This window comes from Podarcis cretensis, assembly GCF_951804945.1.
Source record: "Podarcis cretensis genome assembly, chromosome: 1".
NCBI classification, from domain to species: domain Eukaryota; kingdom Metazoa; phylum Chordata; class Lepidosauria; order Squamata; family Lacertidae; genus Podarcis; species Podarcis cretensis.
In genome coordinates, this window is record NC_137170.1 from 5232570 (window position 1) to 5245629 (window position 13060).

At 49.1% G+C, this 13060-nt stretch overlaps 1 protein-coding gene across 4 annotated transcripts in view; it reads right to left on the minus strand.

Annotated features, from left to right (window-relative positions):
- Positions 1-13060, minus strand: part of FRMD6 (FERM domain containing 6) — a 157887-nt gene that overhangs the window by 30910 nt on the left and 113917 nt on the right. For all 4 annotated transcript variants that reach the window (XM_079995511.1, XM_079995509.1, XM_079995510.1 and 1 more), the window contains 3 exons: positions 11142-11407; positions 6075-6165; positions 2592-2671 (listed from right to left, as the gene is read on the minus strand). In XM_079995511.1, the coding sequence (XP_079851637.1) occupies positions 2592-2671; positions 6075-6165; positions 11142-11240 (270 nt within the window). In that variant the 5' untranslated portion in view covers positions 11241-11407. The remainder of the gene's footprint in view (positions 1-2591; positions 2672-6074; positions 6166-11141; positions 11408-13060) is intronic.

Consider the following 13060-nt stretch of genomic DNA (forward strand, 5'->3'; position numbering starts at 1 on the left):
TCTCAGGGGCAGGCTGGAGTTTCAACACCAAGCCGCCCTCGACAGCTGAGGCTGTTGTTGTTTAGTCGTTTAGTCGTGTCCGACTCTTCGTGACCCCCTGGGCCAGAGCACGCCAGGCCCTCCTGTCTTCCACTGCCTCCCGCAGTTTGGTCAGACTCATGTTTGTAGCTTCGAGAACACTGTCCAACCATCTCGTCCTCTGTCGTCCCCTTCTCCTTGTGCCCTCCATCTTTCCCAACATCAGGGTCTTTTCCAAGGAGTCTTCTCTTCTCATGAGGTGGCCAAAGTATTGGAGCCTCAGCTTCACGATCTGTCCTTCCAGTGAGCACTCAGGGCTGATTTCCTTAAGAATGGATCGGTTTGTTCTTCTTGCAGTCCATGGGACTCTCAAGAGTCTCCTCCAGCACCATAATTCAAAGGAATCAATTCTTCGGCGATCTGCCTTCTTTATGGTCCAGCTCTCGCTTCCATACATCACTACTGGGAAAACCATAGCTTTTACTATACGGACCTTTGTTGGCAAGGTGATGTCTCTACTTTTTAAGATGCTGTCTAGGTTTGTCATTGCTTTCCTCCCAAGAAGCAGGCGTCTCTTAATTTCGTGGCTGCTGTCACCATCTGCAGTGAGGCTACGGGATGCTATATGTTTCCAAAGAGCCGGGCTTTGAACGGCTAAGCAGCTCAGAGCTCCCAGCCGTCCTTTCTTAGAGAGGGGAGGAAGATACTTTCTGTTTTGACTCTCATCTGGTTGTCTTAAAGCAGGCATGGCTAAACTTGGCCCTCCAGATGTTTGGGGACTACAACTCCCATCATCCCTAGCTAACACAACCAGTGGTCAGGGATGATGGGAATTGTAGTCCCAAAAAAACATGCCTGTTTAAAGCTCTGCAAACTGGCTTCAGATAATTTAAGCTTCTAATTGCAACTCCTTTGCTCTGGGAAAAAGCATCTTTGTTCCAGGATGTCAGAGAGCTCTCAGAGGTTGCTAAAATGAAGCCGCTATCGGCTTAAGGAGACTAACAGAAGAGATCGTAAAGGAAAAAGAGAAATTATACGAACAAGATATGATGTGGCAACACCAAGATAAGACTGGATAGAATTATGAACTTTGTTTGGACTGATTGGGACTGATTTGGACATTAACGCAGTAATAAGAAGATGATCTAAATCCCCCTTTGGATCTTGAAGTATGGGTTCCCCCAACAAAATTTTAAAATTTGGCTTTGTAATTTGGAATTTATATGATGTGATTTAATTTGATGTGATTGGCCAGTTAATAAAAATTATTTAAAAAATAAAAAAATAAAATGAAGCCGCCGGTTCTTCCTGCTTAAATCTGGTGAGGATAAATTGAAACAGGCGCTTCCGGTGGCCAGCTCACGCTACGGCAACGTAAGAACAAGCAAGAAGAGCTCGTCGGATCAGGCCAGTATCCCATTTGGGCCAGCCCAGGTGCGCCTACTGGGAAACCGGCGAGTGGGATCTGAGTGCAAGAGAATCATTCTCCCCTTCCTGCAGTTTCTGGCAAAGCCACTTCTGAGCTAGAGAGGAGGTGGGGTTGCGGGCTTCATGCCCCTCCCCTCCCCCACGCTCGCGGGGGCTGCCTCCAGCCCCCGCAATGCCAGGGAATCCTCGGACGCGTCATCCCTGGGCCAGCCGGGGCATGGCCTCGCGCATTTAGGTCTGGTGCGGCCAAGGCTCTTCCTCTTTCCCGCGCCACAGCTAGCCAAGATTTTTCCGTAGTACCTCAGGTTCCGGCACTGCCCCGCCGGGAACGGCTTCTGCTACCCGCCCCCTAACCTGATCCCAGTTTTCTCGCTCCCTCAGGTCAAAATCGGGTTCCTCGGGCGGTAGGGCGCCTCCCAAGGGATCATCCGGTAATAACCATCAGCATGATATAGATGTATCCAAAACAAGGACAAAAAATTCCTTCCAGTAGCACCTTAAAGACCAACTAAGTTAGTTCTTGGTATGAGCTTTCGTGTGCATGCACACTTCTTCAGATACACTGAAACAGAAGTCACAGATAGCTGTGATGATACATGACAAAGCCATTTTTCACCTTCTCACCCCTTTCTTTTTCCTGTAAGACCTATTGCAGTTGTTAAGAGTCGTCCACAGGCTCATCACAGCTATCTGCCAATCACCCATTCCCACCACCCTTCTGAGTAATACCCCTCCCCACCTTCTCACTATATAGAAGGGTCTGGTGACTTCTGTTTCAGTGTATCTGAAGAAGTGTGCATGCACACGAAAGCTCATACCAAGAACTAACTTAGTTGGTCTTCAAGGTGCTACTGGAAGGAATTTTTTTATTTTGTTTTGACTATGGCAGACCAACACGGCTACCTATCTGTAAATAGATGTATTCCAGTTTGTTTCAGGAACCGCCGCTGCAGCCCGCAACAGCAAAAGAGATTTCTGGTTTCTCTTCCGATTAGGATCAACAGGGAGGCCAGGACGCGTCCCCGGTTGCAGCCCAGACCACGGCCTCCTATGAGGAACAGGGTGGGGAAAGGGGGGAAAGGGGGGGGGCAGGAACTCGCCACGCAACTGGGATTCAGAAGCGGAGGTGAAACCAGAGCCCTTACCTTACTGGCTTCTTTCTTCCACTCTTTCGGACAGTACTTGCAGAGCTTTTGGGACAGCTCCATATAGACGTGCTCGTTGTCTATGCCGTGGGAAGAAATGGGAAGCTGAGATTAGACAGCAGGCCTGTTGCAGGGACTCTCCCGGCGTTCCTCTAAAAAGCAGGGACAATTCGGCACCCGCAGCCAACAAGAACCACAGTATTGAAGTTCACAAAGGCAGCATTTTAGCAGTTTCTGCTGGGGGGGGGCAGATTCCCCAACGAGCTGCTCTTTGTGGTAAGGTAAAGGGAAGGTAAAGGGACCCCTGACCATTAGGTCCAGTTGTGGCTGACTCTGGGGTTGCGGTGCTCATCTCGCTTTACTGGCCAAGGGAGCCGGCGTACAGCTTCCGGGTCATGTGGCCAGCAGGATTAAGCTGCTTCTGGCAAACCAGAGCAGCGCACGGAAACACCATTTACCTTCCTGCCGTAGCGGTACCTATTTATCTACTTGCACTTTGACGTGCTTTCGAACTGCTAGGTTGGCAGGAGCTGGGACTGAGCAATGGGAGCTCACCCCGTCGCGGGGATTCGAACCGCCAACCTTCTGATCGGCAAGTCCTAGGCTCTGTGGTTTAACCCACAGCGCCACCCACGTCCCTTGCTCTTTGTGGTACTTACTTTCAAAATGTATTTTATACTCGTCTTTTGCAGTACATCTTGCCCAGTGTTATTTTTAATATTTTTAAATAAAAATAGATTTAATAAAAATATTTTAAATCAAAAATAAACACGCTTAGCTGAAGGTTTTTTTTTTTTTTTTTGCATGTTTACTTGTTCCTGATAAGAAACAACACAGGAAATGGCACAGGGACAATTAGATGCCTTTGCCCACGAGGGTTCTGCAAAACGCCTCATTCCTTTTAAGCGATACCCCATTGTCAAACTTCCTGTGCTTTTGATTTGATGCTGGTGCGCTGAATGCAGTACAGTGCTAACCAAACTCCTCTCATGGCCAGAGATTCCCTCCTTTCTCTTCCCTTCTTCTGCAACTAACTCTCTCTCCTTTCCACTTTAGGAACCAGCCACGGTTTAGGGCAGGGGTCAGCAAACTTTTTCAGCAGGGGGCCGGTCCACTGTCCCTCAGACCTTGTGGGGGGCCGGACTATATTTTGAAAAAAAAATAATGAATGAATTCCTATAACCCACAAATAACTCAGAGGTGCATTTTACCGTATTTTTCGCTTTATAGGACGCACCGGACCATAGGATGCACCTTGTTTTAGAGGGGGAGAACAAGGGAAAAAAATTCTCCCCCTCTCTGCTCAGCGCCCCTTCAGCGAAGCAGCAGGAGAAACAGAGCCCCTTCCATTTCTCTTCCCGCTTGGCTGAAGAGGCGCTGCGCAGCTCTCCCTCTCTGCTGAAGCCAGGAGAGTCTTGCTCACCCAGCTTCAGCAAAAGGAAACCGAAGCCTCCGGAGCACAGCGGGAACTTGCGCTGTGATCCGAAGGCTTCAGGCGGCTATCCCTGAAGCCTGGAGAGCGAGAGGGGTCGGTGTGGAAGCTCCCTCTGCGCTTCGGAGGCTTCGCGTTGCTATCGCTGAAGCCAAGGAGCCTGCATTCGCTCCATAGGACACACACACATTTCCCCTTAATTTTTGGAGGGGAAAAAGTGCATCCTATGGAGTGAAAAATACGGTAAATAAAAGCACATATTCTACTCATGTAAAAACACCAGGCAGGCCCCACAAATAACCCAGAGATGCATTTTAAATAAAAGGACCACATCCTACTCATGTAAAAACACACTGATTGCTGGACTGTCCGCAGGCCGGATTTAGGCGGCGATCGTGCCGGATCCGGCCCCCGGGCCTTAGTGTGCCTACCCATGGTTTAGGGTTCCAACTGCATTCAACTGCTAACTGTGGTTTGCCAACTCCCAACCATTATGGACTGCAACTCCCATCATCCCCAGGCAGCATGGCCAATGGCCAGGGATGATGAGAACTGTAGTCCAACAAAGATCTGGAGGGCCACCGTTTCCCCATTCCTGAACTACAGGATTAGCCAGAAACCAGCTTCTAACGATAGCTATGGACCGTGGCTCGAGGTAACTACGGTTAGCAAATGTGGTGATTCAGATCTACAGCCGCACCACATCCGAGAAAGCGTGTTCTCCTTCATGGAGAGCACGTGTTGCGGTGGGGGCGGCCAGGACACTCCAAAGTTGTGGGGCGGGCTAATTGACTGCTGGCCACTGATGCGATTGGGCTTCCCTTGTCGCTGGGAAGAAGTTAATGTTGCCATTTGTTGATTGACAGCCAGAAATGCTAAAACTCCTTGCACAAGGCTAGGGCTTCCTCTTTTCGCCCGTGCATCGGATTGCCCGTCCCCCCCCTCCCTAGAATTAGGGTTGTTCGCTTGACCTTGCTATGCCTGTCATGGGGTCGTCTGCATTTGGGGCAGGGGCCCGGTAGGAATTTTGTCCATCTGGCTGATTGGCTGGGGCCATTTGGTTTTTGCCTACTGCGTAGCAAATCGTCACAACTTGTAAGGTTGCGGTTAGGCATTGGTTTATGGTTTGGTTGGTTGGGGGGCATGGATTGGCTGTGCCTGCCCCTCTAATGCTGCTGCTGCTGCTGCTGCTGCAAGGGATTCCGTTAAAGGAATCGGGGGCTAACTATTGCTTGTCCACCCTGTCAAGGGGGCTCGGGCCACTGCAAGAGCTCCTGGCTGCATTTGGGGTGGGCTGAGGGCGGGTTCCCTGCTCCGTCGCTAGCCCCAAGCGTATTCCCCTTTTCTGACTTTCGCAGGCGTGCGGAATGTCAGACTGTCCCCCACGGTGGGGGCAGCTAGTCACAACCAATGCCTAAGCAACCACTCACATGATTGTACAGTGGTGCCTCGCAAGACGAAAAGAATCCGTTCCGCGAGTCTCTTCGTCTTGCGTTTTTTTCGTCTTGCGAAGCAAGCCCATTAGCAGCTTAGCGGATTAGCGCTATTAGCGGCTTAGGGGCTTAGCGGATCAGCTGATAAGCGGCTTAGGGGCTTAGCGGATCAGCTGATAAGCGGCTTAGAAAAGGGGGGGGAAACCCCCGCAGGAACTCGCAAGACATTTTCGCCTTGCGAAGCAAGCCCATAGGAAATCCGTTTTGCGAAGCACCTCCAAAACGGAAAACCCTTTCGTCTAGCGGGTTTTCCGTCTTGTGAGGCATTCGTCTTGCGGGGCACCACTGTATTTTAATAAAGTTGTGGCCAAAATTATGCCAAAAACCTTAAGCCTTAAATATTGGTGTGATGTGTGAGTAATTGGGGTGGCCCTGGGGACCTCGACACGCAACATCCTTTACTGAGAGGCGCTTCCGCACATCGGCTGTGGCGGCAGAAATGTTGCGCTGAGTGCTCACTGAGCGAGGGAGCAGCAATGGGTCTAGCTGAAGGTCACTGAGCAGCATGGCAGATGTGAAGAGAGTGGAAGGAAGCCAAACTCTCCTCTCGGGACTTACTCTGAATGACGCTGAGTCCGAAGAGGTGACAGTCCTTCAGCCGTAAGAGGTCACACACCTGGACCAATAACTCATGGCACAATATTTTGACCTACAAGGGGGAGAGGGTGATGAAGGAAAAGGCAGTTATTTGGAGCGCGACTTCTGGAGGGATGATACAGGAAGACCCATTTATTTATTTCAGGATTTGTAAGACGTTCAGAATTCAGAGAACACCCAGGCAGCAAACAGCAAAAGAACACAAGACGTTATGCAGCATGTAAAAGCAGTTTTATAATTGTAAGACGCATGGATGCAACTGAGCTTTCAGAATAATAAGAATAATAAATTTTTATTTATGCCCCACCCTCCCCGCCCAGAGCTGGGCTCAGGGTGGCTAACACCAGTAAAATTACAATAAAAACAGAATAGGGAAGGGGAAAAAACACAATTTAAAATACAGGTTTAAAATGCTATTTAAAATGCAGCCTCATTTTAAAAGTAGCCCATAGATCAAAACCATAAGGGTAGGGAAACATAAGGGTCAGACTGAGTCCATACCAAAGGCCAGGTGGAACAGCTCTGTCTTGCAGGCCCTGCGGAAAGATGTCAAGTCCTGCAGGGCCCTGGTCTCTTGTGACAGAGCATTCCACCAAGTTGGAGCCAGTGCTGAAAAGGCCCTGGCCCTAGTTGAGACCAATCGAACCACCTTGAGACTTGGGACCTCCAAGGTGTTGTCATTTGTGGACCTTAAGGTCCTTCGTGGGGCATACCAGGAGAGGTGGTCCTGTAGGTACGTGGGTCCTAGGCCGCATAGGGCTTTGAAGGTCAAAACCAGCACCTTAAACCTGACCCTGTACTCCACCGGGAGCCAGTGCAGTTGGTAAAGCACTGGATGAATGTGCTCCCACGGCAAGGACCCCGTAAGGAGTCTCGCCACAGTATTCTGCACCCGCTGGAGTTTCTCGGTCAGCTTCACGGACAGCCCTGCGTAGAGTGAGTTACAATAATCAAGCCTGGAGGTGACCGTCGCATGGATCACTGTGGCCAAATCAGAGCTTTGCATGGGCAAACAGCAGTGGCGTAGCGTGGGTTATCAGCACCCGGGGCAAGGCAAGTAATTTGCGCCCCCTAACCCGTGGATTTGCGCCCCCTGACCCGTGGATTTCCCTAACCCCCAGATGTTGCGCCCGGTGCGGCCGGCCCCCCCTGCACCCCCCACGCTACGCCACTGGCAAACAGAGCGAGGAACTTGCAAGGTTCCCAGACCATCCCTGAACCTTTATCTCTATGCTAACTTCTCCTTGCTGTTTAGAGGGCTACACCTTTGGTTGCATCCTGTTAATAATAATAATAATAATAATAATAATTTATTATTTGTACCCCACCCATCTGGCTGGGTTTCCCCAGCCACTCTGGGCAGCTTCCTCAAAGACCAAAAATACACTAAGATGTCACACATTAAAAAGTTCCCTGAACAGGGCTGCCTTCAGATGTCTTCTAAAAGTCTGGTAGTTGTTGCTCTCTTTGACATCTGGTGGGAGGGCGTTCCACAGGGCGGGTGCCACTACCGAGAAGGCCCTCTGCCTGGTTAATATATAAAAATATATTAAAAAGAAAAAAAAACAAGAACGAAACTAATGATTCCAGACTAGAATAACTAGAATCTCAAATATCGTTTCCAGGCAGTTAATTGCGAAGGGTGGGAACTGCAAGATCCATCGGACCCAAGAGGGTTTCCATTTTGCTTAACCCATTGCGATTTCAACAGCTCTGTTTAGAAGCTTGAAGCATGGGAGATGGAAAGCCGTTCCAAACATCTAGAGAGACTGTTATTTGCTCACGGTCGTCAGGCCTCAGCTTCTGCCCATTTTGCGGCAATTACGGAGACAGCGTGCAAATAAAGCTTGCAGATCCGCTGCAAAAAATATTCTAATTTCCAGCAAGGCTCTGAATGCTTTGAGGGCCCCCTCGCTTCGCCAAGAAGGCACCAAGCCAGACACTTAATAATTGAAGAATTCAAAACAGCCGCATAAGCAACTCTCTAAAAAATGTTGCATGTAAGAAGAGAGGAAGGGGTGGAGTGGGAGAAATGGCCCTGTCAGAGAAACAAAGGGAAGGCAAACGCTCTAAAGGATCATCGCTTGGGAACTTCTAAATAGGACATCAACCTGTCAAGGGGAGAAAAATTTGGGAGAGAGGTGGGCATGCAATGCAGCGATCCTTTAAATTTAACGCCTGTCATTTCCAAAAGGAGGTTCTAGTCACACAGCCAAGATAAAGAGCTTTTGGGTGAGCAGCAAGGATATAATGAGTGAAAATTGTAACTTTCCCTTCTTTTCAAGCATGAACAGCACAGGCCTCTCTGGGTCACAGCCAGTGCCTGATTTACGTATAAGCTAAACAAGCTATAGCTTAGGGCCCCACTTTCTTGGGGGCCCCCCAAAAAATGTAAAGGGAAAAAAAACCTGGATGTACATTTCCAAAATATAAGATAAAGAACAAATAAAATAAAACCTACATACAGTGTTTTGTGTTGTGTAGGCACCTATGATGTAAGTCATGGGCCCGGCCTGCTAGCCTGCTCCCTAAAATATCACTGGTTTGCTCCTTTCTATATATAGGGTGCCTACATTCTGCATGGACTGGTCGCATGGCCACATGTGCAAATGGCTTAAGATACCTATTAGGTCCTTAAATGATCATATAGCATATATTCAACACAAGAACCAGCGACAATTTGTTGTTGACAAAGGACAGCTGGACATATAAAGGGCCCCATTACCTTCAGTAGCTATGGGCCTCATCAGACCTAAATCCGGCCCTGGTCACAGGTCCAAACCCCATGAAAGAAATGACAGGAACGAAACTGTTCTGGATAAAATTTAGAAGGCTGGCTATTGCAGAAGCCAGTCAGGAAAGGGTTGAGAGAGACAGGCCTTTTAAACTGTCAGCTCTTCATTTCGGCAGCCTAATAATTCAGGCTGGGGAAAGTCATTTTGTGTTGTTGCAATTAAACTATCAAGAGTAAGAAACTCTTTGCTTGTCTACCGGCCAGGGATAGCCTAACATCTATCATCTATGGTCTCTAGGTTAGACTACTGCAATGTGTTATAGGTGGGGCTGCCTTCAAAGGTGGCTCGGAAACTGCAGCTGGTGGAGAATTCAGTGGCCAGATTGCTGAGTAACACCAGTTTTGGCACAGGTGCTTTGGCTGCTTCTGGGCCCAATGCAAACAGCAGGTTTTTACCTGGAAAGCCTTATGCAGCTCGGGACCACAATATTTCAAGGACACCCTCGCCCCACGTGAACCAACCTGGACCCTGTGCTCTCCATCAGAGTCCCTTCCACATGCCCCCTCTGAGGGAGGAACGGAGGGTGGCAACATGAGAACGGGACTTCTCAGTGGTGGCTCCCCATTTATGGACTGTTTGTCTCCAGGAAGGCATGCCTGGGTCCCTCACTGCTTTTAGGCGTCAGGTGTATTTTTTTAATTTAATTTTTTAATATATTTTTTTAGGGGCGGGGTTTGGGTTTGTTCTTTTATGTACAGTGGTCCCTTGGTTCTCAAACACCTTGGTACTCAAACCACTTGGAACCCAAACACTGCAAACCCGGAAGTAAGTGTTCCGGTTTGCAAACTTTTTTCGGAAGCCGAACGTGCTCCGTTTTGAGTGTTACGCTTCCGATTTGAGTGTTGTGCTGAGGTCTGTCTGTTTATGATATTCATTTTGCCTTTTTGTTTCTGCGGCTCTTTTCGTTTTGTTTTTGTGACTGTGTGGAACCCAGTTCAGCTACTGATTGATTGATTGATTGATTGTGACTGCAGTACATTGTTTATTGCTTTCATTTTATGGATCAATGGTCTCGTTAGTAAAATTCACGTTAAATTGCTGTTTCAGGGGTTGTTTTTAATCTGGAACGGATTAATCCATTTTGCATTCCTTTCTATGGGATAGAGCACCTTGGTTTTGGAACGCTTTGGTTTTGGAACGGACCTCCAGAATGAATTAAGTATGAGAACCAAGGTACCACTGTATGTTACTGTTATTTTAGGTTGATTTTATTGCTGCTTTTAAATTTGTTTATCACCTTTGCTTTTATAAATTGCTTCGAGTTCAATTTTTTTTTGGGGGGGGGGGACGGACTAATGACAACGACGATGGTTTTATTACCTGCCCTTTGCCAGCAGGTTACAGAGCTATTCAAGATTTAGAATGAAAAGTAGTTAAAACAGATCGCAGCCCCATGAATAGGGTGGGCCCTGCAAACACACCTAGGTTTCAAAGCCCAGGGTAATACTGCAAATTTCCCCCCTTCCCAGAGACCTGCCAGTATAGCCCACCCCGCTCTAGACAGTTGGACCGGGGGGGGGGGAGTAATGCCCCCCCCACACACCAAGACAGTGCTTGAGCAAGGTCCACTTCGCCCAAGTCTCAGAAAGGGGGAGGGAAAAGTTTGGGGGGGGCACATACCGTATTTTTCGCTCTATAGGATGCACTTTTCCCCCTCCAAAAATGAATGAGAATTGTGTGTGCGTCCTATGGAGCGAATGCAGGCTCCTTGGCTTCAGCGATAGCAACGCAAAGCCTCCGAAGCACAGAGGGAGAGCTCCCCCCGCGTTCCGGAGGTTTCGCGTTGCTTTCACTGAAGCTGCCTGAAGCCCCCGGAGCGCAGGGAAAGCCCGCTGCACTCCGGGGGCTTCAGGCAGCTATCCGCAAGCCTTCGGAGCGCAGCAAGGGTCCCCGCCGTGCTCCAAAGCCTTGCGGATAGCCGCCTGAAGCCTGGAGAGCGAGAGGGGTCTGTGCACACCGATCCCTCTTGCTCTCCAGGCTTCGCTTCGCTGGAGAGGCGCTGCAGAGTTTTCCCTCTCTGCGCAGCGCCCCTTCAGTGAAGCGGGAGGAGAAATGGAAGGGGCTCTGTTTCTCCTGCTGCTTCGCTGAAGGGGTGCTGAGCAGAGAGGGGGAGAATCCCCCCCATTCTCCCCCTCCTATGGTCCAGTGCGTCCTATAGAGCGAAAAATACGGTACTTGTGACAGGCCCCCGAGGAACGGCAAGAAAGAGGCAGCCTTGAGACAGCTCACTCACGTTTATGATGATGTTGAGGGAATGGTCGTTGGGGAGGAAAACACACACGCTGCGTCGGTCCTGCATGACTCTGTTATTGTGGAAGTTCAATTTGTTCATCGTGTTCCGGGCCTTCCCCGTGGATGTCTGAGCGAGCCGCTTGGAGACTGCGTGGGAACCTCGGGGTCACGGCACACGGAGACCAGCAGCTCCACCTCCACCTCCTCCTGCTCACCTGCGGCCAAGCAGCCTGGGCATCTGAGCATCTCTTCCCACGGGTACCATCACTGGAAAGGATGAGAAGCACACGGAACTTCAGATGCTGCTGGCCACGAGAAGATGGGAGAAGAACTTCGCCATGGCCTACCCCCAGTGTTGGACTACAACTCCCATCATCCCTGACCTCGTCCAACCACAGCTGAGAAACACTGCACCCAAACCAATAATTACGGTTATAATTGTTTTAATCCCACCTTTAAAAGAAAAACATAGAACACAGGAGGTGGCCAGCAACTAGGAATGGGAAACCCTCTCAATTTCTGTTTCCCATTTCCCCAATCTTTAAGTTTGGTTCTCCACATTTACATATAAGTTTGAGATTCTCTGTTTCTTTTTAAATCCTCATGAAAATTCTTCAGCATTTCAACGTGACTGGTCGGAGGTTCGAATCCCGGCAACTGGGCGAACTCCCATTGCTCGGTCCCTGCTCCCGCCAACCTAGCAGTTCGAAAGCACGTCAAAGTGCTAGTAGATCATTAGGTACCGCTCTGGCGGGAAGGTAAACGGCGTTTCCATGCGCTGCTCTGGTTCGCCAGAAGCGGCTTAGTCATGCTGGCCACATGACCTGGAAGCTGTACGCTGGCTCCCTCGGCCAATAAAGAGAGATGAGCGCCGCAACCCCAGAGTCGGTCACAACTGGGCCTAATGGTCAGGGGTCTCTTTACCTATCTCCCAATAGACACACTTTTGCAAAGCACACTATCCCTAATATTGTCCCTATTATTACTTATTACCTGCCCCTTGCCCTAAGGTACCAGGGCATATTACAAGACTAAAAACGCAACATTAAAAGCAGCCTGAAACAACTTACAGTCGCAAAAATAAGGTGTATCCTAAAAACATACCCCTTCGTGTGCCAAACATTTGCCTCTGCTGTTTTTGATATATTCACCATACAGTGGTACCTCGGGTTACATACGATTCCGCTAACCCAGAAATAGTGCTTCAGGTTAAGAACTTTGCTTCAGGATGAGAACAGAAATCGTGCTCCGGCAGCGCAGCAGCAGCAGGAGGCCCCATTAGCTAAAGTAATGCTTCAGGTTAAGAACAGTTTCAGGTTAAGAACGGACCTCCGGAACGAATTAAGTTCTTAACCTGAGGTACCACTGTACAGTTCTTTCAGGTGAGGAAAAAACAAGGAAGCGTGTTTTCAATGTTATAGTCGTCAATGTGAGCATTTTTTCAAAGGAACCTTTTAACCCATTCTATGCATTCCTTACTCGGCTGGAGGGCTGAGTAGCAAAATGCGCCAACGCGTGAATTTTGAAAGATGGCTGTGTGTTTGGTTCATGTATCATCTCAGAAAGTGTGAATGGGGCAGAATTGGCTTCAAAGGAGAACAGGATCGAATTTCTGCCCCTGTCCTGACTCGCAACTGTTTTCTCCTCTAATGGTGGAGGAGTTGAGAACAACAAAAATTCCCTCAACTCAGGCACACCATCGCTCAGAAGAAGGCGGCCTTCGTGCCAGCGGATGGAACGAAGTTGTTACTTGTGTAAAATGTTTCTGAACTGCGATTCAGCCGAGGATTCCAGGCTGCCGGACGAAAGTATAAGAACAGTTCCCGCTGCACGCAAATGCAAGAGATGAGATCATTCCCTCTTTTTGGGACACACACACACACACACACACACGTGTGAACGAAAAAGCAGGCTAAAAAC